The 26,299-nt window shown below is 41.0% G+C and overlaps 2 protein-coding genes across 3 annotated transcripts in view; both read left to right on the top strand.

Annotated features, from left to right (window-relative positions):
- Positions 1-23,169, top strand: part of LOC119726669 — a 43,765-nt gene extending 20,596 nt beyond the window's left edge. For both annotated transcript variants that reach the window (XM_038198443.1, XM_038198444.1), the window contains 16 exons: positions 1,761-1,947; positions 2,685-2,758; positions 3,830-4,474; positions 4,694-4,987; positions 5,416-5,528; positions 6,550-6,826; positions 7,006-7,113; positions 7,508-7,632; positions 9,216-9,362; positions 11,621-11,990; positions 14,490-14,689; positions 15,214-15,381; positions 17,024-17,133; positions 17,621-17,883; positions 18,277-18,343; positions 19,512-23,169. In XM_038198443.1, coding sequence (XP_038054371.1) covers positions 1,761-1,947; positions 2,685-2,758; positions 3,830-4,474; positions 4,694-4,987; positions 5,416-5,528; positions 6,550-6,826; positions 7,006-7,113; positions 7,508-7,632; positions 9,216-9,362; positions 11,621-11,990; positions 14,490-14,689; positions 15,214-15,381; positions 17,024-17,133; positions 17,621-17,883; positions 18,277-18,343; positions 19,512-20,013 — 3,650 coding nt within the window. In that variant the 3' untranslated portion in view covers positions 20,014-23,169. The remainder of the gene's footprint in view (positions 1-1,760; positions 1,948-2,684; positions 2,759-3,829; positions 4,475-4,693; positions 4,988-5,415; positions 5,529-6,549; positions 6,827-7,005; positions 7,114-7,507; positions 7,633-9,215; positions 9,363-11,620; positions 11,991-14,489; positions 14,690-15,213; positions 15,382-17,023; positions 17,134-17,620; positions 17,884-18,276; positions 18,344-19,511) is intronic.
- A 1,399-nt stretch (positions 23,170-24,568) lies between these two features.
- LOC119726407 (gastrin/cholecystokinin type B receptor-like) lies at positions 24,569-25,828 on the top strand. The gene has a single exon (XM_038198061.1). It carries the CDS (start codon positions 24,569-24,571, stop codon positions 25,826-25,828), a length of 1,260 nt encoding a protein of 419 aa, XP_038053989.1.
- Positions 25,829-26,299: the final 471 nt, after the last annotated feature.

Genomic DNA, 26,299 nt, shown 5'->3' on the forward strand with positions numbered 1-26,299 from the left:
CCAAGCTAAAAATAAAACCTTCAACATTAAGTTTGATGAGGCAAACAGAAATTATTTCCTGAAAACTTTTGTGAGAGAAACTCTGAAATACTGAAGTCATACTAAAATCTCTATAAAAATGATTGATCATAATTGATATTGTTGGATTCGAGTCAGTGAAGTCCACCTGTTCCCCCCCCCCCAAAAAAAAAAACAATGTCAGAATTTGAGCATGATAAAAACGAATTCTTTAAAACAAAAGAATTACAAAACTACACAAGGAATTATCACAAAACCTAAAAAATTAAACTAGTATTACCTTCATCTTCTGGAATAATATATAACACCTCAAAAGTATCAGGCTGAATAACATATGAAACACAGACGCATGATAGATGTGATCACGAGCGCTAGTGGGATAACAACATATCTTCAAGCAAACAGTAAAGATGGATAATGTACACTGTACACAACTTTCCAGGGGTTGTCCTTGTACACTATAGAAATTGCACACGCATCTTAGAATATGTAGAATAGTGAGATACGCAGAGTGCGGTATGGGCCATGGTGTTAGGTACTATATCACACTGTTGACATGGATCAACCGAATAAGGATTCAAGTTCGTTTAAAGACAATACAAAGTGTCACAATCTTCTGAGAAATTGAGTGAATACTTTTTTTGTCCATTTTGTTTTTTTAATTAAAAAAAAGTGAGTCATTGTAGGTCATTGCTGAATCAGCTTAAGCCCTGTCCGCACTGGACTTTTTTTGGTCAAACTAACCGAGACTATGGGTACTTTTCCCATTTTAAGTCCAGTGCGGACAGCCTAGGACGTTTTCCTCTCAGTTACTTTTCCTGAGTCCAGCGGTTACTTTTACTGGCCAACTGCTGCCCAGGAAAACTTCCCACGCGCCCAGGAAAACTGACCGAGTCGCTTTTCCCGAGACGATTAGTCCAGTGCGGACAGTGCGAGTCGGTAAAAGCGGCTCAGGAAAGCGTACATCCGGCCCAAGCGCCCTGTTATGCATACAGAGACCGCACGAACCTGCACCTGCAGTGGCCGAACATTTTGTAGAAACACGCTGCGGTGTATTATCAAGTCCGAGCGGTAAAATCTCGTTAAAATATATATTTCAACGGACAAATACATATACAGAGAAGAGAGATCACATTCTGAGAATTAATTTGCGGAAATTCTCTTTCTCCACCGATGTATTGTTATTTTCTACGATCCAAATTCGTCCTGATACGCTACTGTAGTCATGCACGGAACATCATGGTCCGGTACCGTACGTAGGCCGTAGTCACTGGTTCCTGGCCCACATCATAGCTTCGATTCTGTAAGCATGCGATGGGAACCAACGAATACTGATGGCACTGCTGCCGCACGGAACATCGTACAGCGGCATGGCTTCGACGACGTGCATCACAAATGCGTCAGAATTATAGGCCCTTTCGTCAAGATTTAGCGTGTCAAGATGAAATAATATCGTGTAAACGATTATGTTATGCATGCAAACGGCGTGTGTAATATTACTGAGCGTATCGGTGGCTGAAAATGTGATCGGCAATTTGTTTTCTGCGTACGGTGAGTCATTATACTGACACTGTGACAGCTCGGTTACTTCTCCCACGCGGTCGGGGTAAAATTTCCCGTGTCGAAAGTCCAAATGCGGACAGTGGTCACATTTGACCATTTTTCATTTTACCATCGTCTCGGTAAAACCTTCAAAAAAAAAAGTCCAGTGCGGACACGGCTTTAGCTTGTTCTTTCCACAGCCCCGGCTGAATTCCAATATGTCAGTCCTGACCAGACAGCGGCCGTAGGAGAGTCAGTGTCCCTGGTCTGCGTGGGAACCGGCCTTGTTCAACCGGTAGTCGAGTGGTATGACGTTAATGATGTCGTTCAAGTCAGGGGAAATGGTTCTGCAGTACTTCGGGTTTCTGTAGAATCCACACCACAAAGGTAAAGTTACATTACTCATTGGAGCTTGTAAAATCGTTCGTGTATTTAAAAAAAACTAAAAACTTTTTATAGTCAGTCTTTTTATATTTGTACATTTCTATCATTTTTCGCTCTCCATCCGAAAACTTTCATTTGTCAGTTTTACCAAACAGCTCAAGCAAGGGATTGAAAATGTACTCTGGTAAAAAAAAACAATTTTAGCACAATCAATTTATGAGTCATCACTTGCAGCATGAGTTAACTTATTATAAAAAGCATATTTGCATTGTTTTAACAAATCCAATAAATGTGACGCGATCAAGCTAAATGAGTCGTTTGTGGAACCTGGTCAAACAATTTTTATTACAGATTTGAAAAGAGCACAATTTCAGCATTACTGCTGTAAAAACCGCATGCTGATGCCTTTTTGGGTTAAAAACAAAAAATTATGGAAGAGGGAACACCAAGAGATATGATGAAGTGATGTGATGAAGTGGCCCAATTTTGGCATGTTTCCCAACAAACGACGCATTGAGCTTTATCGCATCACAAATGGTCAAAAAATTGTATTTTTTTCCCCTCATTCCGCCATACTTATTTTCCCCAAATTCAATACATTTCCACACAATCAAAAATCATGGATGGCTGTTTGCTTGTTTGTTTGTTTGTTTTATATCTGAATATTGTTTGCACCTTCTGTAGTTTTTGCCTTCTTACTGAAAGTAAAGTCATCTTTGTACACCTTCTTTCCCCTGCAGCTTTCAATGTTTCCTGGATCGTTACACTAAGCGAGCTGTCATGCATGAGACTGTTACAACTGTTTCTCCAATAGGTAAGTTGTTCTCCTTTGATTCTGTCTGTCGTAGATGTCCAGCCTAGTTTACTCTTTGTAGGCTAACTGACTATTAAATGGCCTGACTTTACAAGGTTTAATTGCTTATTATGGAAGTGATGAAGCAATTTTTACAAAAATGACATGTGCATTAGTCGAGCTCGGCCCGCTTGTTTCATGTACACCTGACACAGAAAGAAACTAAGCAGTACTTATAATCATCATTTATAATCAAACAAAACATTTCGAAAAAATTCATTCATTTTGTCACAGAAACTTTTTGGTTCAATTTGATACCTCACTTGGGAACACTGTGTGAGAAGTAACGAGAGCGCAAGCGCTGAAGCTCCTAAGACCCCAAAACTAAAAGTTGCACTTAACAAGATTTTCAATGTGCATTGCAACACACAATCGAAGGCAGTGATGCAGGCCCTGCATTCAATTACGATGTTCCCAAATGAGGTATCAAATTAAGCCGGAAGTTTCCTTTACAAAACGTATATTTTCGGATTCTTTTGTTCACCAAGAAATGTCCAAACAAGGATTATTACTGTAAAAACTAAAGGTTGTTTTTGTGCCAGATACGTTCATGATACATGTGTAGGCCATTATTCAAGTCACCATGCGAATAGCATAAGTGGCGTTTTTGTTTCCATCACATTACTACTACAGCTTATTCTTCAAACTTTTTTTGGAGCCATTATGGCTCAATTGAAGAGCTTGTTGCGTGCTTTGCCTTAACCACCCTTACTAGGCGTGCCTTGTGTTGATAGGGGATTGGGGGTCATTTGGAGGTACATTGGAGCAACAACGGTAATACACTAGTGCTTTTAGTATGCAGGTAAAAGTTCTTGGTTGTGTCGGCGTGGATCCAATACTTTGCAAACGATTGCTAAAGTAATTGTTTACGGTTTAGTAATGTTTCATGCCTTTCTCTTGAACTTAACTAAGATCAGTCACTGACTTAAAGTAGATATTTTTCATCGGGATCCATCTTTGATTGCCAGGGCCTTATACCATCTCATTAAATTTAAACGCTAAATAAAAACAACAACATTTTTTCGTTCACAGCTGGTGAATGCGCAAGTCTATCTGCAGAGCTTCGCCAATTCTCCACAGATGAATCTGGTTGTTTTTCCCTCTCCAAAAGAATGGGCTATGGAAGATATGCCTATTTCTTAACGGATTGGATGACGGAAGTGTTCATTTTCCAGATCACAGTTTCCTCATCAGTGCTGCGTGGAGAACTTGTCAACCAATACGGGAAGGATGCTGTACCCGATGTCGTATCCGTTGTTCTGGAAATGAGTCCTGATTACTCGTTGCCTCAACGTAAACGACGAGGAGCCCGTAGACCAGTCCTTGAAATGTACAGACGGCAATACGACTCGATGTACGTTCCCAACGATCCCGCGACCATCCTGAAATTTGACCTGACGCCCCCGCTTCGGGCCAACGCTAGCTTCGGATGGGCCGTTTTTTTCTCTGTTCCCAATTTGCGACGCTATGGTGGGAGAAGAGGGGAGGAAATTGGTCAACCGCCACTAGCAGTGGCACTAAACTGCTCAAAAAGCACCAGTCCGGCCTGCACAGATGATCTCGTAGCCCCATGGTCAAACGAACTGCAGCGCTACGACCAGGCAGGCTGCGACACTGACCGCAGTAACCGGTCACTTCACGAAGCCTTCAGAATCTGCAGAAATATCTCTGTGGCTGGTAAGTCTAACAAGGGCATCTCAACAAAGTGAGCAAGGAATGATGGCTCTTGGAGTTGTAACATTGAGGTTTATAATTCTGCAGAATTGCACCTATCTACCGTAGTTTTTTTATTTAAATAAAAAAACCGTTAAAGTTTGTGCCCAAGTGCTTTCACTTGCCTTTCCAATCATTTCACTCAGGATTTTCTCTTGATTCTTCCAAACCGGTGTGTGACAGATCCCCAGATTGTAGTGTCTCCCTCATCAGCCGATGTGACGGGCATTGGGGAGGAGGAGCCTGCAACGGTTACCTTTGACTGCTACATTGAGAATGCAGTGGAGTATCGGTGGTACAAGACGGCACCAGCCCCTTCTGAGACTTTCATCCGGACCGGGAACCAGCTGGTGTTCCAGGGTTTTTTACAATCCCGAGACCAAGGCGCTTACGTCTGTGAGGGCATCCCGGGCAAATCTCTTGAGAACGAGAACGTGCCCAAAGTGCGGACGGAACCCGCAACGTTGACTCTAACAGGTCAGAATATAACAAACAGTACTGGAAGACTTTTTTAACTGGTTATCTTATCTTGTTCTGTTATTTCTTGGTTCAGATTGGCGGGAAATAAACTGTCCAGGCAGACATTTCTGATAGTTTACGAATTACTGACCACTAACAAAGGGGATGAGAGTTCTTACTTTACAGATATTGCATTGAATACCAAACCGAACAAAATGGCATAATCTTGGTGTGGCGAACTAAACAAAAGAAAAACAGTTTCTTTTAAAAAATAAAAACTCAGAACTTCTTCAAAGTCGAACATAATTTTGAGGTTTGCCAAGAATATTTTAGCTGACCTTACTTAACACTTATAGCTAATACTACAGGGGAATTCCCTTTCTACCATGTTGTTTCTAAGATGAAATGCATTTGTACATTCCAATATTAATCTATCCATGCTGCAGAAGTAACAACTTTCAAGGTGACAATGAAGCTACTCAACCCTACCTACACGGAGGACTTGGCAGTTACAGACAGCGAAGACTTTAGGAACCTCCAATCGGAACTGGAACGAAGTGTACGTTCACTCATTTTGTGGGCTGTATATTTTTCTAACGAATCACTTCGGCATTTTATAAATAAAAGAGGCATGAGAGAATAAGTTCTACAAACATGTGATGTGTTTTGTCCCAAAACAAACTCGTAAAGGCAGCTTGTCAAATACGTTTTAAATTACCCATATAATATTTTGAATACGCATTTCTTGAACTGATGAACACTTCTACAGATAAAAAAAAAAAAAACACTTTTAGAGGCAAAATCACGATCAGAGAGTGAAACGGTTACTCTGTATTTAAGATACAGGATATCAAACACATCAGCAAAAACGACAGAATTTAATTGGCCAGATCTTCGTGTTTATACTTCTTGTGGGCACGGTATCTAGATAAGGTGCAAATTGTGCTTACTAGTCATCCAGCAGGGCCTGTGGAGTTCTGCCCATGCTGCATGTTTGCAGTTTCCCTAACACCACGTGTCTTATTGTATTTTGACAGCCAATAGTCTACACAGAAAAGTACTCGATATTACCGAATATCGCTTTATTTTTGTGACGGTATACGGGGATGGACTCTCAAATTCCAAAACCGCACAAGCCTAGCTTGTGCAGATTTGCGTCTTACAGTTTAGTTTGTTGGACATACATGTGTATGTTTTTATGGAGAAGGGATGAGCAAGGAAAGTGAGAAGTAGCTTTCTTGTAATCTGTGGGCAGAACTTGAAAATGGTGGTTGTGTTTAAAATTCTGTAACTTCAAAAGTACATGAGTGCTTTAAATGATTCTTGTACTAAAAGAAAGCATAATAATTGGGCTTTCATATCCTAGATTTTGAAAGTGCTATACGCAGATAATCAGAAAATATTTTGCCCTGCCATTAGGGTGTCCTTTTTTTGTGTGACTTGCCCTGTATTTTCAGGTTTTTTTTAGTTCTCGGGAATAGCTGTTTACTAATAGTTTGTTTGTATTTCTGAACAATGCATTTTGGTGCCCCCAGTCTTTTCTTTCACCATCTTTACCCTCAATTTTTCCTTCGACACAGTTTTGGTATCCTGTTACCGGAAACCTGCAAGAAGAAATGGGCAGGGAATACGGCATCGAGTTTGAAATTCTTGCGTTCAGGAGGGGCAGTATCGTCGCCGAAGTTGTGGTTTTCTTTCGCCGATTTAGATTCAGAGGGGAATGCGAAGGGCCGTGCACTTTGACCGAGCCCACTGGAGATTTAGCACTCCAGGAGCGGTTGACAGCAGCGATCCAGGAAAGACCAGAAACATCTGAGCTCATGGTGGAATCTGAGAGCATCAATGTTGTCAATTTAGGTGGGTATAAACGTCAACAAAATTGTGAGTTTGTACGTTTGCTGTATACCTATCAAATGTAGAACCTTCACACGGAAATAGTTCGGCAGGCTGCATTCTTAAAACACTAATATTAACGACGTCTCCATCAGAGTAAATAAAGTGTATTATTTATACATCTAGTTCTATTGTTTTTGCAGTGTCTTGCCTGCAAGAGGTATACCTTGAAGGAAATCTGACGTTCCCACAAACCAGACTTGGACAGACGGCGCAATCGCTGAACCTCTGCCCCCATTTCACAACCCGAGGTAGATACTTAAACCTCCTTGATTGTCACTTGTCAGTGAAATTTACTTGAATCTTGCTTGATGGGTATTAAATCTACAATCATGTGTGAAAGACCAACTTCAAAAAAATATATGTGAACAGTAAGAATAAGTAAGCTAGCTGTTGTATTCAAATTAGTTTTATCGAAATAAAAAAAATTGATAATGTAATATTCCCAAACTGCTAATTGAAATAAGTATATGAGACGTAGCTTTGATATTGAATAAGAAAACTGTATGCACTTAAAGCGTTGGAAGGACTGTGGGAATCTTGGTTTCGATGACTCATGGCCTGTGGAACAAACACTGTACTCAGAGGAGGAATTTTCTTGTGTACAAAGCACTGTAATTGTTTTTATGTTCTGATTCCTCCTAGCGGGAATGCCCCGTGCCACTAGAGACTGCGTCGGTGACTTCACATCTCAACCGCAGTGGAAGGAGCCGGTCATTCTCAAATGCTTCGAGGGAGACGTCACTGAAAACCTTGATGAGCTTGCAAATGTAAGCAGTCCTCATATTTTGAAATCTCCCGTAACTCTTTCGCTACTGAATTTAATTTCCCGATTTTTTCACGTTTGTACATAATAAATCGCTGGAAATTCCGCGGTGTGTCGATGTGGATGCCGCCATCTTTAAATGTCTCTGTAAACAAACTGCTCACAATAACCTGCAGCGCACCCCGGCGAGACGGAGAGCCGTTGGCAGCGGCTCAAACTAGGGTCAGAGGTTATACAATATAAATTATGTAAATAAGGCATACGTCATGGGGATACCCCTGTTTATTCACAGCGACATCACCGAGCCGCTGCCAGCGGCTTGCCGTATGCAGAGATGCCACTTTTCCGGTTTTTACCGGAATTCCGGTTTTTAAAAAAATCTAACAAAATTCCAGTTTTTCCGGCCGTCAAATTAACCAGAAAAAGAGAAGAAAAACTGTGGAAATGCGTTGATTTTTATCTCGATTTAGTACATTTAGGCGCACGCATGGCACAACGTTGTTCGTTGAAGTAGTCTAAAAAACAGTCTTTGTGTATGTTGTTGCCGAGCCTGCATGCGATACAAGCGGCCAACGTACTTGCACGCAGTATACAACAGCGCCTCGCGCGTGCTTCACTGCGTGCGGGCGTGTTGCGTGCGGGCGTGTTGCGTGCTAAGCACACATAGCATTCAGCCTGGAAATCAAGTCTATCATTTCAGCTATCGGTGGTTTCCAATCGCAGTGATATATGTGAATACAAAAATGCGGGTACCAACCATGTTTCCATTGAGCGCATGGCGTAGTGCAAGGATCATGTACACCGACAGCAGTGTTGTGGAATCATGCACGTTTCGTGTCAAATATTACGTTGGAAATTCGGGTAGGCAGAATAAATGTTAAGAATATGGAAAAAGTCAAAGTGATTGAACGAACCGACAGCTTTAAAGGCCATAGAAGCAAAATTAAAAAATAAACAGAACTTGGCTTGGCTACAAGATAAAGATGACAACAGGGACTTTGTGTCGGACACGGAGTGGCTTTTTCGCACACAAAAAAGTTTCGTTTTTTCAAGCAGCCGTTCCGTTTTTTTTCAAGCAGACCCAGTTCCGTTTTTTTTTCAAGCAGACCCTGTGGCATCTCTGCGTACGACAGGTACAATTTTTGTGTGCTGCTGTCAGCGGCTCGCTATAGCGAAAGAGTTAAGGGCTGATTCTTAGTGCGCGCGGTTCAGTGGCACAGATTAGACTGCAAGGTAGGGCAATTAACACTTTTTATCTGTTTTGGATATTTTTCAAACTCTGAAAATACAATTTTACGTGACAGGAAAAACCTGATATTGATTCATTTTATGTTGCGTTTGTGCCTGTCATGCATAAAGGGAAAGGTCTGAATTAATGTCGTACCACAAAAAATTCAACATTTGTACAGTAAATTTTTCCATTCGGCAGATTTTTATTATTCGATGTCCCATTAGATTTAATTCTGGGAATGGAACTGAAGATAGCAACTTTAATAGAGAGCAACTTTAATAGCTCTTTGCTTACTTGACTAGACCTTGGATAGAAAAATCCCTAAAATTCATCAATTTGCCTATTGAATCCCACAGATGCCAGTGACTTCTGAGAATGCTGAGGAAGTAGCCCAAGAGACAGCATCCCTGACATCCAACGCCAGCGCCATCAGTCCCATGGCATTAACGTCTGTCGCTGGAATTCTGAAGAATCTAGTGGATGCCAACAACACTTCCCCAGAGGTAAGACTGATTCCATTTACACAACTAAATTATACCAGTATATGAATGTTCATTCATTTAATTTTCCTTATTGTCCAGAGAAGCATTTAGGGTCAACGTTGCAATCACAATGGCAGTGACAATTTTGCAGAAATTACTTGGCGACAGGATTATTGTTTTGCCAAAAATTTAGATTTTTGAAAAAGGCAAAATATAGCAGCCAACTTTTGGTAAACAGCCAAACGCCACAATACTGATTCGCAAGAGTCATTTCAGCAGTATTTGTACGATATTTCTTACCGCAACCTCATATTTTTTAACACTCGGGGGTGTGTCCACAGAGTGTAAATTGTACCACAACAGGCTGTGCACAGCGGCCTTGTTCAAGTTCAACACCCAGTCCGCCTCCACAGACTTTTCGGAATTGGTGTGTACGAGTAAGGGAATAAATGTGTGTTTGGGAGGTATTATAACACTCCGAGGCCCTCGGGTAATTATCACCCATCCAGACTCCCACCGGTCTTAAACAGAGTGTTTAATACCGACCGAACACATCTTTATTCCCATTCATAAATACCTTTTTGGTCAAAAAAACCCAAATTTTTTTCAGTCCAAAAATCAAAACAAGTCAAAAACTAGACATTGCCAACCATTTTGTTCAACAATTTTACTTCATGTTTTACGAAACACCCCTGGAATGCCCTCCACAACTCATTACCTTATAAGGACATTGGCGTGCGCATCGCGTGTACTGCGCGATGTCACGCAAAACACAGATTCCGCCCCCCCTAACATCTCGGCCATCGAGTGACGAAAAATTTTGAAACTCGGTACATGCATAGAGCAACTCATCATGAACATACCCAAGAAACTTCATGACTATAGGTCAAAGGATTTTGGATTTATGGCTAATTAATTAAATAAGGAATGGTAATTCTGCTGTGTGTACACAACGTATATGGTTTATATGGTCAGTTTTCGTGTTGGAAAATTTGTCGCTGCGCGGTAACCCGTGGTCCGATTTTTATGTTTTTGGTATTAAAAGATGCGCAAGGCTTGAGGCTAAAAAGTCATAACAGCTCGGGTTGCTGAAATTTTTTTTTTTAAGGCTATCGCGCCCTTTTAGGGTTAAACTTAAACAATAAAGCTCTGTTTTGTATTTGTGAAACCAATTGTTTCTCCATAAAAAAAAAAAAATTATTTCATTATTTTTAATTTCTTTAGAATATGTGTAGAAGACCTATCAAAGATTATCAAAGATTACAAATAACAATAAATCTGAAAATTGGGGGGATTGGAAAGAAGGAAAGAAAACCACACCCATTTGTTATGTTTTGGCATTTTTCTCCACTATGCCCAGTTCTATCTCATTTTGGCAAAACACCTCGCACATTTGGAATGGTTGGTGTGGCCTTACACCAAGATGGGATATTCCTCTGACATTTCCAAAGCAGAAAATCTGCTCTGTTTATTTCAAATATTTATAACGATATTTGCATCACCCTGGCGCAAGCTTCCGAACTAATGGTGCAGCTGAACACTCTTGAAAGAAATGTTGGTCGAGCGGCGAAACACGTCCACTTGTAGGAAGAAAGTTTGGGGTTCAGGTCCCACCTGGGTAAACTTGTGATGGTTTTTCCTTCTCATACCAAAAAAAGCTGCATTTTTACTGAAATTTTCAAAAGCTGAAATTTTTAATTTCATTCATGGCAATACTAAGCTCTCATTTCAAGGGAAAGGTACTTGTAGGTGGTGGTTGTAGTAGAGCAGCTAGGGTTTTTTATTATTGAGGGTGTGATGAGAGAAACATTTTGAAATTCTATTAGCTCAAAAGTATCATGACAACAAATCTCAGCGTTGATCTGACCTTCACAATAATACAAAAAAATAGTTAGTGGCCTGACGTTTCGACCCTAGCAGAGTCTTTCTCGAAGGCTGAATGACAAGACTATAAACATAAACAGGTACATGTATACATGTACCTGTTTATGTTTATAGTCTTGTCATTTAGCCTTCGAGAAAGACTCTGCTAGGGTCGAAACGTCAGGCCACTAACTATTTTTTTGCATTTATACCATAGGTCCTTTTGGTTTGGTAAGCAGTTTGCAACAGCTAATTCTATTTTTCCTTCACAATAATAGTATAATAATGGTGCTATGAATTCAGCTGCATCCTCATTTTTTGTGGAGGCTGCTTGCAGGAAAGCTGCTCAACTACTGCTACAGCCAGTCTCCTGCTTTGAACTAATAATCAAACTTCTGGGTGTCTTTGTCTGGTAGGTTGCCGTGCAAATCGTCGAGATAGTCAACAACGTCCTCCAAATTGACGACGAAGCCATCTTGGATGAGGCAAGCCGTGACAACTCTCCGTCTCTCATCGTGCTGTCCCTGGAGTCGTTCGTCACAGCGTTGCATAACAGCGGGGCCGGTAACTTCACCGAGGTACAGAGCAGCGTTGCCGTCCAGGCCCTCTCCCTTCCCCGTCGAGCCCTGTCCAATGGCCTGGGCTTTGCGTCTTCCCTCGGGGACCCGGGAACCAACGATCTAACTGACAATCAGACCTATGTGTTCACCAAAGAAGATCCACCAATGGAAACAGAAGCCTCGATTTTCCTTCCTGCTGAAATTCTCGACAAAATTCCTAAAACAGGTAAAAAACAAAAAACAAAATCATCATTGTTTTGATAAAGTTATCAATCTACCCATGCAGCAAAAACTGAGTTGCCCGCATATCTTCCACTTTGTGTAATTATTCAAATCAATATAAGTGGTGCTATAGAGTACTGAAGTGAATACATCACACCTATAAAAATGTGTGTAAAAGACAGCGCGTGATTCAGCCCGTGAACCAACACTCGCGCGTACTCCATTCGATTGCACTGCACTTTATGGTTCTAAATGACATCACACTTTGGTACTCTATGTACTTTTGTCAGATTCTGCATTTCATCCAAACAGTGACAAAATAGGAAACACACTATTTGGACACGTGAAGTGAATACAGAAGACAAAAAGAGAAGTGATTATTATTTTTATATTTTTACCTTTGCAAATAATCGGGGCCTGATGAACACCAATAGGTGAAGATTAAATTGTTAATCAAAATCATGTCAGACCACACAATATACAAATATTGACTGCTTTGAGTGGTGTAGTAAAACTAGCCTCCCGAGGTGATCCATGGACATTCTATTTTCCTGAGGCAAAGCCGAGGTAAAATAGAATGCTCCATGGATCACCGAGGGAGGCTAGTTTTACTTCACCACGAGATAAAGCATTCAATATTTGTTTTATAACACTTCACCCACAGATTCTGCTTGGTTTTAAAATTTTAAATTATTTAAATTTGAACACAGTTGAAATAAACTTAAATTTTAATGCAAAATTGGTGGAAAATGTATTTCTCTCTTCCAAACTACCCCTTCACGAAATGTTTGAACCCAACTCTGCGGCGCGCTCTCTTTGGAACAAAAACGTGCTACGCGCAACGTGCACACCAACATGCTTTTGCACACAAATACCGCGCCGTGGATATAGTACTTGGTTGCTAATGGTATAGTATACAAATATTGAATGCTTCGAGTGGCGTAGTAAAACTAGCCTCCCAAGGTGATCCATGGACATTCTATTTTCCCGAGGCGAAGCCGAGGGAAAATAGAATGGTCCATGGATCACCGAGGGAGGCTAGTTTTACTTCACCACGAGATAAAGCATTCAATATTTGTTTTATAACACTTCACCTACAGATTCTGCTTGGTTTTAATATTTTATTAAATCTGAACACAGTTGAAATAAACTTCAATTTCAATACAAAATTGATGGAAAATGTATTTCTCTCTTCGAAACTACCCCTTCACGATATGTTTGAACCCAAGTCTGCGGCGCGCTCTCTTTGGAACAATAAGCGCTACGCGCAAGGCGCACACCAGCATCCATTTGCACACAAATACCGCGCCGTGGAAATAGTACTTTGGTTGCTAATGGTATAGTACTTAAGTTGCTACAAGTATAGTACTTTTGGCCGTGCACAGAAAGATAGCAAAAATAGAAGGTATCATGTGATTTGCTCTCGGCCAATCGTGACACAGAATCTGTGAGTGAGGTGTTATAATATCAAATGCACCAACCGTGCTATGCTTCCACTGTATGTGCAGCTCCTGGATACCTACAGTCAACTAAGCCATTCCAATAGTCAAGTGACTGTTCTTAATGGTTAACCGCTCCCTGTTCACATAAAGCAGGATTGAGTGGCTGTGACTGTTTATGGAACTTGATACGGCTATGCTTTGACTGTAGGACACTGATAAGCCTGCTGAACCTGCCAGTTACTTGCTTTTGTCCATGGATTTAATTTGACTATACAGTAGGGTGAACCCCACAAAAATGCAACCCTTAAACATTTGCCTTTAAAAAAAAAAAGGGATTGGTGGATTTTTATGTTTTGGTATTAGATTATAGCTGAGAGATTTTTCTTTCAAATACTGAAAAAAATCATGAAAATAGCACTTTGGGTTGCTGAAAAAAAATGCGACTTATGTAAAAGTAGTCATGTTTCACGTGCTTTACAAGAAATGTGATCTGACTGTTGGCAACTGCACTGTGTATAAAGGCATAGCAGGGGAATAGGAATGTTGTTGTTTGACTGTTTGTGACTGTTCAGACAGCAGAAGTGTTAATGGATAAGTGAACTCAAACGCTGCGATACACAATGAGCCCTGTTTAGCCTTGCCTCAAAAGATGGAAGGTGGAAGTTAATTCAAGTACCAACCCTTGAACAGCAGACACTTATCAAATCTGAATTAAATTAAGTAAGACTACCACTGACTTTTCTAGTCTGAATTAAATTAAGTAAGATTACCACTGCATCAATTCTCAGTTGTTTTCTTTATTTTTTTCTTTCTTGGCTGCCATAATTATAAAAGAGAAGACAGCAACATTTGAAGATCTCAAACATTTAATTATGTGTAAGGAAAGCCACTTGAGCTGTACAACTTTTTTTGGAACTACTTGTGTTAATTTTACAACAAAACCTTTTCAATTTCCTTCAGTGAAACAGAATCCCAATGAATAAGTCTGTGAAGTAAACTTGGAAGTGGTCTCAATTACAACTTTATTTTTTGTTTTTGTTTTGTTTCTGTCTACAAACCAGGCGATAGTGAACAAGTTCCGATAAGTTTCTTCCTGTATCAGAACAGCAGGCTGTTTCGTTCTCCCACGTTGAACGAAGTGACGAGGCCCGAGGACAGAGTGAGGCGGGCTGTAGGGAGCCGCGTCATTGCTGCAACTGTGGAGGGCGTAAAAATTGACAACCTGCGAATGCCCGTTTCAAGTGTCTTCAGTCTGCTCAATGTAAGTTAACCTATTGAATGGAGCGAGCAAGTTGATTTACAAAATTTACAACGTTTGCAACGTCCTATTTTTTCATTTATGGTGTGTCATGACTAGGTCCATCCAGTCAAGAGCAATAAAGCACTATTTTGAAAGAAAGAAGGCGTTACAATTTTACAACATATTAAAAATATTTCGAATTGATGACTGTTATCAAATTACAAATGTTGACCTCACTTTCCGTGCAACCGAGCACGTAGATAACAATTGGGTAAATTCAAACACGGGTCTGTGATGACTAGACTTGTCAGTCTTTTGTACCAAAACGTTCACATGGACTGGCGAGACTTGCATGCTCTATACAGAATTAATTGCTTTGATAGGCCATATATTTGAGAGGCACTGCAGCAAAGCTGTTTTCAAGTTTGGATCTTACAAAGAAAATGAACAGATGCTTAAATACATGAGCCACGTTTTCTCTCCCAAAAATCAAAATCATCTTGAATTAATTTCTCTCTGAAATGACGATGTTTTATTGCTTTCAGGCGAGCGGTGAAAATGAGACGGTCGGCAGTGCGGAGTGCGTTTTCTGGGATTTCACTCTGAATAACGGGTACGGCGATTGGTCCACTGAGGGATGCAGGAACGAATCCCTGCCCAATGGCGTCATCCGGTGTCTGTGTGACCACCTAACCAGCTTTGCTGTTATTGTGGTAAGAATAGAAACAGGAGCGTTGCCAGAATAATTTGAATCAGGGAGGTTTAAGGTGACCAAAAAATTGAACAGAGAGCATTCTGGACACTAACATAGTCGACAAACTGCTTCCCTGGTTTATAAATATCGACTGCTGGATATTTCCAAATTGGATTGAGGCTGGATATCATCTGACACCTTTGGGGCGGGGGGCGCAAGTTTGTGCGGATCGACATCATTAACACTAGTTGGCGCTGTTCGTGGTGAGCTCTTGATTACTTGATTTAGCCGCACAAAGCATGATTGTTTTTTATTGGGGGGGGGGGCTACACTGCCTACACCTCTCTCCTTTCTCAAGTTCGTAAAAAGTTTGAACTTTGTGAAAAGAAATCTCAAGTTTGTAAAATATTGTCTTCTGAGTTGGAAACAAATATGGACATGCAGATATATTTATATAAAAACAACATTTTACAGTATTTATGGATTAGAGTTCTGGTAAAAGCTTTGGAAGAATACCGGTAGTTGAAATATAAGTCAGAGGAACTCGGTGTTTCTCAACTTTCCAGAAGCACCATCACAATGTTTGTGAAAGATGTCAAGGCACAAAATTATATTTTATTTTTTTCACAATATTTTTTGTTTTTGTTTAGCATCGTCAATTTTTTTAAAGAAATATATTTTTCTGTTTGTATCTCCGTAGTATTTGTCACAAAGATCAAACTGTAACCAATTCACATCTACAGTGATTGTGCACTATGTTAACAAAAATCAGACCCAATTTCTTGGCATTGTGAAACATGTTCTGAGTATGGAACCATTTGCAACTTCATGGAGACTTGTATGTAATGAATGCTTATGATTGCAGTGATAAGAGTAATTTCATGAGGTGACAGATGGAATGTTCATCTTGTGGAATCGAATATTTAATCTGTCACCGAAAGAAATTATTCTTTTTGCTGTGTGGCTGGGCTGTTGGTTTGGACAAATAATTGACCTATCTCTGTTTGCGAGTTAGCCTCGCCCCTTAGACAACCTTATGGAGTTTTAATTGTACACTAAGTTTTATTATTTTATAATATTGTCTCAGATTTTGCATGTTCCGCGTCCATTTGTATTTCATGTAATTGGACAATGTTTCACTATCTGTGATGACGCGATTCTAGCACGATTCTACCGTGATAGGTCAATTTAGTGACAAGTGATCATGACCCACCAATCACACGAAGGGGATTTATTCAGGCATTGTTTTATACTGTGTGCAGGGGGGAAAAAAATTCAGAGGCAGAATTTATATGAAATAGTAAGGCAACAATGTTATGGCACTGCCCATAAGAACAGGATTTTCTGCTAACAGAGCCTCCGTCTATTTCATGGAGACCGTAACCAGTAAGCTCAGTAAAAGGCATGCTTAACCTCGGAGGAAAACATGTTCCATAAATCAGTGACGTAACAATATGAATCTCCATGTGCACGCAACCATCAGCACATCCATGCCGTGAAAAAGTGCCTAAGGTTAGCGCAGTTTTTCTGCTATAGTAAGCACAACCTTTCTGCTAACTTTTAAGCAATGCCATGAAATGGGTGCCCCTGTTCAGTTTGATATTGGCCCAATTCAAGCTGACTTGGCTCAAGCTGAAATTGTGTTCTTTTTTTTCTCCTAGGACATTCATGGGCAACAGGACAGCGTCTTTTTGGATGTCATAAGCAAGATTGGCTGTGCCGTATCTGTGGTGGCTCTGATAATCACTCTGGTCACATATCTGTACAGCAAGTAAGTGCTCACAATCACAGGATCACTCACATCCCTGGAGCCAATGATACCACTCTGTTAACAAATAGGGCTTCATCACCTCATCTGTTTCAGTTAGCCAAATCGTGACTCCACAAACTTGAGCTTCCTATTGGTGCATGTCAGATATATTTGAAAAATGAAGTTGATTCCCATTGAAAAACCGGAATATCCAAATCTTCCAATCTGCGCTGACCCCTCATCGATGCTCGCTTTTGTGGTGAGAATTTAAAATCTCCAATGTCATACATTGGCTTAGCAATGAGACACAACAGCCGTGTCTCAAACAGGCATCCAGAGCTGTGGCTAGGTTTATTCTCAGCATGTTGAAATGCAGTTGTAATTGCTGAAGACTTAGACAGTAGTTCTCAATGAGAGATTTCAGGTACAGCCAAATAAGTACCGGCTGATGGTACCTTCCTCTCTTAGATTTGAAAGATGTTTTGTCCCTTTCTCAATCTGTCACAAGGAAAATTCGGACTAAGCGTCCCCAGCAGATCCTGATCAGCCTGTGCTTTGCCCTGCTGGGTCTCTACTTCATGTTCTTGGTGGGTATCGAGGCAACAGCTTCCCGGGGAGGCTGCACCTTTGTGGCAGTTTCGATCCACTACTTCACCTTGGCGTCCATTGCCTGGATGGCCGTGGAAGCCACCAATATGTATCTTCTCTTTGTCCGTGTGCTCAACGCCAACGTCAGTCACTTCCTGCTCAAGGCCTCCATCGCAGCCTGGGGTAAGACTTGCCATTGTTTAGATTCCTAGCTGAACAAAGAATAACTTGAGTGGGGTTCGAATCTCCGATTTACGGAATACAGTACTGAGCTATCAAACTGTATATGTTGGCGGTCTCCCAGTTTGTCAACGTCAGTGTCCCGTTGTCCCTAGTTTTTTGTTAATAATGAACTAATAAATGTGATCTTGGTGCATTGGACGATTATCAGTAAGGGATGAACTGTAGCTGCAGGTTGTAGATCCTTTACAACATGGCATCTTTCCAGCAAACACTCGTGGCAAGATTGATTGTGATTTATTTTCCTACTTTTGTTGTCCTTTAAGTGATACAAAATAGTGCAAATAACAGTTGTTTTATTTTGCCAATATTGTTTTTTACACTTGTGATTTTCAGGTCTTCCATTGGTGATTGTCGTCATTATTCTAGCTGCTGATTACACCCAGTATGAGCACCCGAATTAGTAAGTATTTGTACTTGACTTTCATATTCCTCCATTTGGATACCAAACCTAGCCACCTTCCCCCACCTACCAACTAAATCACACATTTTGGGAGGGCTGAACATTTTGGACATACAATTTTGTGGAAAATCTACAACATCATCTTATCTTTAACAACAAAAATGTATTTCCACTGTACAACAGAACTCTCCAAAGTAGTGTCCACACAAAAAAACTGTAGAAAACGACATTTGCGTGAAGTTACCGGTGTCCGGCAGTCGATATCACGAAACTTTACGAAATAGCATAAATAGCATAATTCCACTTGCGCCACAATTTATTGCGCAAGTTGCGCAAAAATTTCACACTGTGTAACATGTCAGTTATGACAATTTCACGAAAGTTTCATAGTGCGTAAAACTTGTGCAACCAATTGAAGCGTAACTTGTGCAATCATTTTAAGTGACGTAAGTTGTGGCGTAGCGACTGAAAATGACTTATTTGACCAGCAATTTGTGATCTTCGTGGAGCCTGTAATTGCACAACTTATCGTGGTTGATACAACACACTCACAGCTTTGTGTTTGAAGTAAATGTATTGCTATTTTTACTCGTAACCAAGCTTTTAGAGTTGCTGCACGATTCGAAATTATTTTCAAAATGGCGGGCTGAGGTGATTCAACGAATGTTTCATGATCGAACAAAATCATACACAAACAGCCATCGTAAATGCTGTTATTATCCTCGTTTAGTTTCTTAAAAACGTTGCTTAGCTATACTATGTTTTGTTAAATCGATTGCAACTTTATTGCAAAGCTGCGCAACAAATTTGTTGCGTAAGTCCTACGTAGTTTATTCATTAATGCCTTGCCAAAATTTGAAAACATTCACTCAGGTGTGGAAATCAAGTCGGAGACTCTGTTTGGTTAGCATCCTGTAAAATCCCAAATCTTTTGACATATTAAATGAAACCTCCCTGCCCGTCAACCACACTGCTGTGCATAATGACCAATTAGATTTTGATTTTTTGTTAGGTGGTCACGGCAGTCAGGTAAAACTTGGTCACAAGCACTTTGAGCAGTGCACACAAACCAAGTGTGGGAGGACCTTCCATTGACCCAGATTTTGTTTATATCCAAGTTTCACCAATACTTGCGTAACCTTTAACCCTTGCCTTTTAACCCTTTAAGCTGCTTCCTGAAGCCTGGTAATGCCATTTACTACGGCCAGATACTTCCAATTGGCTTGGTGCTCCTCTTCAACTTTGTCATTTTTACGCTGGTGACCCGCAAGCTGACCTGCGCCCGCAAGACCATCGGGAGTTCCTCGGACAAGAGCCACCGGCAGGAGAGGCTGCGCCGGCTCCAGAATGCCGTGGCCATCTCGGTCCTCCTGGGCCTGACCTGGGTCTTCGGGCTTCTCTCGGTCATCCAGGCTGCCAGCTTTGCCTTCCAGGTCCTCTTCGCCATCTGCAACTCTCTACAGGGGCTGATGATCTTCGTCCTGTTCTGCGCCAGACAGAAAGAGGTGCACCAGGTCTGGAGGGAAATGTTCCCATGCAAGAGGGATGCCCAACGCCGTGGAGCGGTGTCCGGGACCGGTCTTGATTCCAGTACCCGAGGCGGCATCCCGCTGTCCAGTAAGGGTACAAAGACCACCGATTTCAGCGAAGCAAGTCAGACTCAATCCTAGTCTTTTCCCCTAGTCTTTCTGTCAGAGCCCACTAATTACATCCCTGTGAATTTTCTATTTCTTGAGACCTGAAGGGAAATCTTGTAACTACAGGAAAACACAAGCCAATTCTTAGAGCCGTTGATGATATTCCCATTCACAATAGATTTTCCAGTTAGTGCTGAGCAGAAATAGTAGTTGTGCTGACTGATTTAATATTATACTTAGCTGGGAGTCAGGTTTGACTGTTTCCAGTCTAATCTTACTACTTTGTTTAAAATCAAATAAGTCAAAGTTGTTTTGAATATTTTAAAAAAAATTTAGAGGGTAGGGAGGGAGTTGAGTTTGGAAACTCTCATATATCTCTTCTTCAGAATAAAAAAGTTGTTGAGTGTTCAGGAATTGTTTGGAATGGTCAGCATAGCAGGGAAGAGCTTAGTTAGAGTTGATGCAGTCATTATAATTATGTACTGCGTTTAAACACAAGGTAAGTACCAGATTAACATATTAACCGCTAACAGTATATATTAAGTTTGGTTTTAGTCAGTTTGCATTAATGTTCCACAATATCATGTTTTGTACAGACTAACAGAACTAACAGAATTTTGTTCGACTTTCTATACTTTTTACAAATGTGTAACTTAAAGTAATCATTACTCGGGTAATTAAACTAATGAAAATAATGAAAAGTTTGCTTTGTAGTTTTAAAATATGTTTATGTATTTTACACACAATGAAATATTTAGTTGATTTGTTGGTGCGGGATTGGAACCTGCGACCTCTGGGTACTTTTGCTCGTTGCGAAAATGTAATGGGAAATGTGGCAGAATATCTTAAATGTGTCTTTCTTAGTGTCAGGGTTGGCTGATTCAAATCATAGATTTAAATCACTGATTTACATCGTGATTTGAATCAAACAGTTGTTTTTTAATCAGTGATTTTAATCACTTTTTTGAAAAAAATCTTATTTTTGGCGAAATAAATTGACTGAGAGTCATTTGAATCATTTATATCAACTGATGCCACTTACTGACAAAGTGTAAGATGATGTTAACACATTCAAACACCGCTTCTTCATCAGCATTGACTCAACTTACATGTAGCTTTTCCATAATTACCCAAGATAAAATTAATAGTGTAAATACAAATGTACATCATGTTTATTACAGGAAACTATATTGTTTGTTTTCTTCTTTATTTCATTTTGTATGTGGATTTCCCATCAAAAGCAATAAACATTGTTTCCAGAATGAAATTTCAACTGAAATATAAAATACTTTGTTATTGTTAATGGTCGAAAAACATTTTTGAATTATAACATACACTTGATGTTACTGGATACTGTAGGGCTTTTAAAAAAAAATAACATACACTTGGTGTCAACTGATACTTTAGGGCAGCGGTTGTCGCTAATGTGCAACATTTGCGACTGTGAAAAAAAGTATGTTGCTTAGAAGGTTATTGGGCCCCATTTTATCAATTTTTCACCCCCACCCCAAATGGTGGTCATTAAACTTAAAAACTAAAGGGATACAAATCTCACGGCCCACTGTCTATAAGTGTTTTTCTTGTTGGTGTTGTCGTCCCTAAACAATCTAAAGGTGTAACCCTAACTCCCTAGGGGGTGTGCAAAATCGTATTAAAATTGGAGGATTCAGGACTGTTAGGGCTCCAAATTGAGAGTCTCACTTCTAACTTTTCTGCATAAACATTTAGATTTAAATTTATGTAAATGTAATACGTTTGAAGGTGCAAGGCAGAATTGCATCAGATAACATTCTCTGCCTTGTGTGAAGGACCATCAATCAAACATTCTTTCACAAGGCTCGGTGATGTCGTTTTTAAATTCGAAGCATTTTGATGAAAAACGGTACACATGCCCAGGGAGAACTGCACTGGTACATGTTTTTTTTTTTGGCATACCATGTACCATAACTGACATATTTTTCATTCATATCCACACACAATGTATCTGGACCGTATCAATCAAGCCATGCACCTTTAAAGTGTCTTCAGTATTGGTGTGTCCTTGTACCAATGAGATTGACTAGGAAATACAAGTGAATGAAATGAAGTCATGCTTATTTGTGAATCACTGGTACAGTGCATATTTATTTTTTTTTCAAAAGCATTTATCAATGTTAATTTTTGTTCGGAAATTTCTGAATACTGAATTGAGTTTTGCGGAGCCTGGAAACTCCTTGCTGTTCAGTGCCGATGGCTGTAAGGGTACGAGTGTGTGTGACGATTTAGAAAAACTTTTAGACAATTCAGTATTTTGAAAGTAAAAAAAACCGAATTATATTAAAAAAAAAATTCAGATTTTTTTTTTCATCAAATCAGATTGTTTGGAATATTTTGTAAATATATTAAAAAAAAAATTATAATTTGCCGAGCCTGGTTAGTGTTGTATATACCTTTGTTTGTTTAGTGCAAATTAGGTATGGTAGGTGCTTTGCTATCGGGAACAATGCAGCTGTTAATCTCAATTCGATTTCCTTTTATAATTATTGTGTGAGAGTCTATTGTAATCATGGATGATGGGTGTTATAGGGACCTGAAAACTCCTTGTTGGTTGGTGTTAGGGTGTGTGGGAAAATGTAGACAATTTTCTTTGGCAAATCAATATGTTGAAAGTTAAATAAAAAATTATGTTGAAAGTTAAAAAAAAATTAAGTAAAAAAAAAATCTGATTTAAATTGTCTTATATCAGATTATTTTGAACTTTTTGTACATAAAAAAGACGAAAATCGCCAAGCCTTTAGCTTGTTAGTGTTGTATATGCCTTTGTTTTTAAGAGCAAAGTTGGGTATGGCAGGCGCTTTGCAATCGGGAAAAGTGCAGTTGTTAATCTCAAATCGCTTTACATTTATTATGTGAATGTCTATCATATCATGTTGATTGCTTCTTATAATTTTAGAAAATAACTTACTCCTCTATCGGCAAGTGTAAACTATTAACTACAATTTGGACTTTTTTTCACGTTCGTGAACGTACAACTCTATACATGTACTGATATACGCCTACCACATTTAGGGGTCTATGAAATAAAGTTGAGTATTTCGTTGCAGATACATACTTTCTATAAATAGTTGTGCATGAAACAAATGGGGTACCCTTTTGTGCCTCAAATTTGTATTTTATTTGCAATAAAATTTCTTGGCAATGAGTTACTAATTTCCCGCTTAAATATGACCTCTGAAGGTCAGTTTGTACTGTTCTCAATACTTGGTCTGCCCACTGATAACAAACCCAGAAACTACAATGGAGAATTTGTGTCAGTTAATCTTTCTGGCGCTTCCAGATCTGTCGTATTGTCTGTCTGTGAATTGGTACCGTAGATGGCACGACAGAGCCAGACTGAATCCTTGTATGGTGTTCAAATAACGACTTACTGCGTCACTTCTCTACGATAATTATACATGGGCGTCAATCGGTGGGGGGTAGGGGGGACAAGTTCCCCCCCCATTTTTTTTTTAAGTGGGAGGATATCATATCGTTTGTCCCCCCCCCTCCCACTTTGTCGTCGATCCCCGAATAAAATTGAAGTCAATATAAGCTCAGAATAGCTGATTCAATGAATCCAAACTCGAAAATAATGTTTAAATGATGATCTTTTCCAGGACCCTTAATCGAGTCCCAGACCCCACGCCGTTAGGGTTTCGCGCTCGCATTAGTGCTGATCAAGGTATGTCCCCCACACACTTTAAAGAAGCGATTGACGCCCTTGTAATATAGAACAAGACTGCACGGCACTACCGAAACATCATGGCTCCGTTTTTTTCGTCGTGGTGTCGCGCCCTGCCCTGCCCGATGCATCGTCCTTTAGGCTACATTGCACAATGGCATGTTTGCGTAGTGCCCGGCCTCGCGCGGTGCTGCCGTCACACTACCTGACCTCAAGGGCGGATCGGGGGGGGGGGGGAGCAATGGGGGCCATGCCCCACCCCCCCCCCCCGCCCCCTCAAAAAAACCAACCATCTTTTGCTCGAAAAAAGAAAATGGTTAAAGTGGTCAGAAATTGCCTCAGATTGCATCAAAATTCCACGCCGTACATTTGTGGGCCCTCTTTGCCCCCCCCCCCAATTGTTTTCTGGGTCCGCCCTCACAGTGCCTGTTCTCGCCAGCGCCAAGCCTGACCAAATGATCTTATATGCCCTATAAGATCTTTGGGCCTGACCCTTCGCAAAATGCAAACATAGTGAACCCTCGGCACTGAGGGCGCTCCTGAGAGCTACATATTGTCAACTTGTACAACCATCGAAAACACATACCCTGGACGATTTTTCTTTGTACGGCGACGTACGACGCGATACGTGAGGTCAGCGTGGAGCAACGCCCTTCGCAAAGCCCGTACTTGTTATACAACAGCAACGGGGAAGAAGTGATTATAACACAACGTAATGAGCCGACGTGCCATAGCTTGTTCAAACACGACTAAAAAAAGCACTTACAGTAAAGCCACTCGTGTCCGCTCCGTGCTTTGCGTTTTACCCTATAACATAGCACGGCTGTTCATTTATTTCCCCGGGAATCTTCACATCACATTGCCTTATAGCTTAGACCTCAAGCAAGTATGGACAACGCATCATCAAGCTTTGCCTCACCAACAGCGAGCACGGACCTGATAGATGACGGGCCGCTAACGGCCGGGCCTGATGTCGGTATGACCATCAACGCCATCCTAAAGCTCGTCTTCTACGTGACCGTCATGATTGTTGGCATATCAGGCAACAGCTTGATCCTGAAAGTCTACTGGTCCAAGCCGCAGAAGACCAGTACCCACGTGTTGATCATGGGTCTGGCTTGGGTTGATCTCATGGTGTGTGTCTGTCGCATCTACAGTTTGGGTTTCTTCATCTATGTCCTCCTTGGGCGAGAACTCCCAAGCGTGTTCACCGCAATCAGGATCTTTGACGCCGTCAATGTTCTTGCGTCCATTACTGTGACAGGTGCCATCGCTCTAGAGCGACACGACTGCGTCTGTCGATCGGGCAAGAGGCTGCTGAATCACCGCTGGGCCAAGCTTATTTTCCTCGGTTCGTACGTCGCTGCCACTGCTGTGTGTATTCCATTCACTATCAATTTGCTATCTCCTTCTGTGACAGCTCAAAAAGTCTCCTTGACCTTCCAGTTGCTTCTCTATCTTACCGTTGTGTTCACTGCCGTGATTTGCTACGGGAAAGTCTACCAAGCCATACGGAAACACGTCAAAGTCAATGTACTAAGCCGACATGGACCAGGGACTAGTTGGTCTACGGCTGTCACGGTTGAAGCCGAGAGCAGACGACACGATGCCTCCGTCGTCACGGGGGTTAGCATCTCGCAAGCTCTGCCCTCCTCGAGCAAAGAACCGTTGACAGCTGACCGGTCGGGACCCAGGTCCGTCTTTGTCGTCTCAGCCACTGAATTAGCCGGACCCTCGACAAATCCCACAGATGCCCCGGGAAATCTCGCCGATGCAATCCCGTCAACGGGGAACCCTGCCCCGGCATCACAGAACCACGAGGATGACCGCGAACCGAGGACCCCCAATCCCCAGGCCAGAGACAAACCTACCGGTACAACGATGACACTCCAGCGGAAGACCACACGCATGCTCTTTGTCACCAGTGTTGTGTTCCTTGTCACCTGGCTACCCTACTGGCTTTATGTCGCCGTCGCTCTTCACAAGTCCAATGGTGGTGACGTTCACCCCAACGTGCTGTCGGTCATGTACAACTGTACGTTGTTTGTGTACATCAACAATGTCGTCAATCCTTTCATCTACGGACTCGCCAATAGGCGCTTTAGAAAAGACTGCTTTGATGTGCTCAGAAAGATGAAGCCGTGTTGAACTATTCTGAATTCTTAACCCGAAGGGGTCTTTTCTCGTGTATACCTGTTACAACGAGTCTGCCTGTTATACTTCTTATGACGCTTAAGCACAATAAAACACCTCGGTGTCAATCGACACTATAAGTGGTTCATCGATCAACATAAGTTGCACTAATAATTGTGCAATGTGTAAATAAGATATGCACAGAACGCGCATTTTGCCCTAACTATCAAAATGTGTCCGTAAACCTTGGCACGCGTCTTGCATGATAAAGTGTATAACCGTGTATAAACCATCGTTGGTATTTAACTGTAGGCCTATAAACTGTTTAATTAAAAAGGCATATATTTAACAACATATACCTGTGTCGAAATCGCATACAAGCCCAGTTGGTTTGCACTTTGACGATGGAACCTAAGACGGGAGAGATTCGCGCTACCGTACGGTCGGTTCAAACCCGGTGCGAAGGCGAAAGCGAACGCGAGAAGT

This window comes from Patiria miniata, unplaced genomic scaffold (genome assembly GCF_015706575.1).
Source record: "Patiria miniata isolate m_02_andy unplaced genomic scaffold, ASM1570657v1 HiC_scaffold_2, whole genome shotgun sequence".
NCBI classification, from domain to species: domain Eukaryota; kingdom Metazoa; phylum Echinodermata; class Asteroidea; order Valvatida; family Asterinidae; genus Patiria; species Patiria miniata.

Excerpts from the sequence above, each read along its gene's own strand:
- LOC119726407 (XM_038198061.1), top strand. The coding sequence starts at position 24,569 with ATGGACAACGCATCATCAAGCTTTGCCTCACCAACAGCGAGCACGGAC.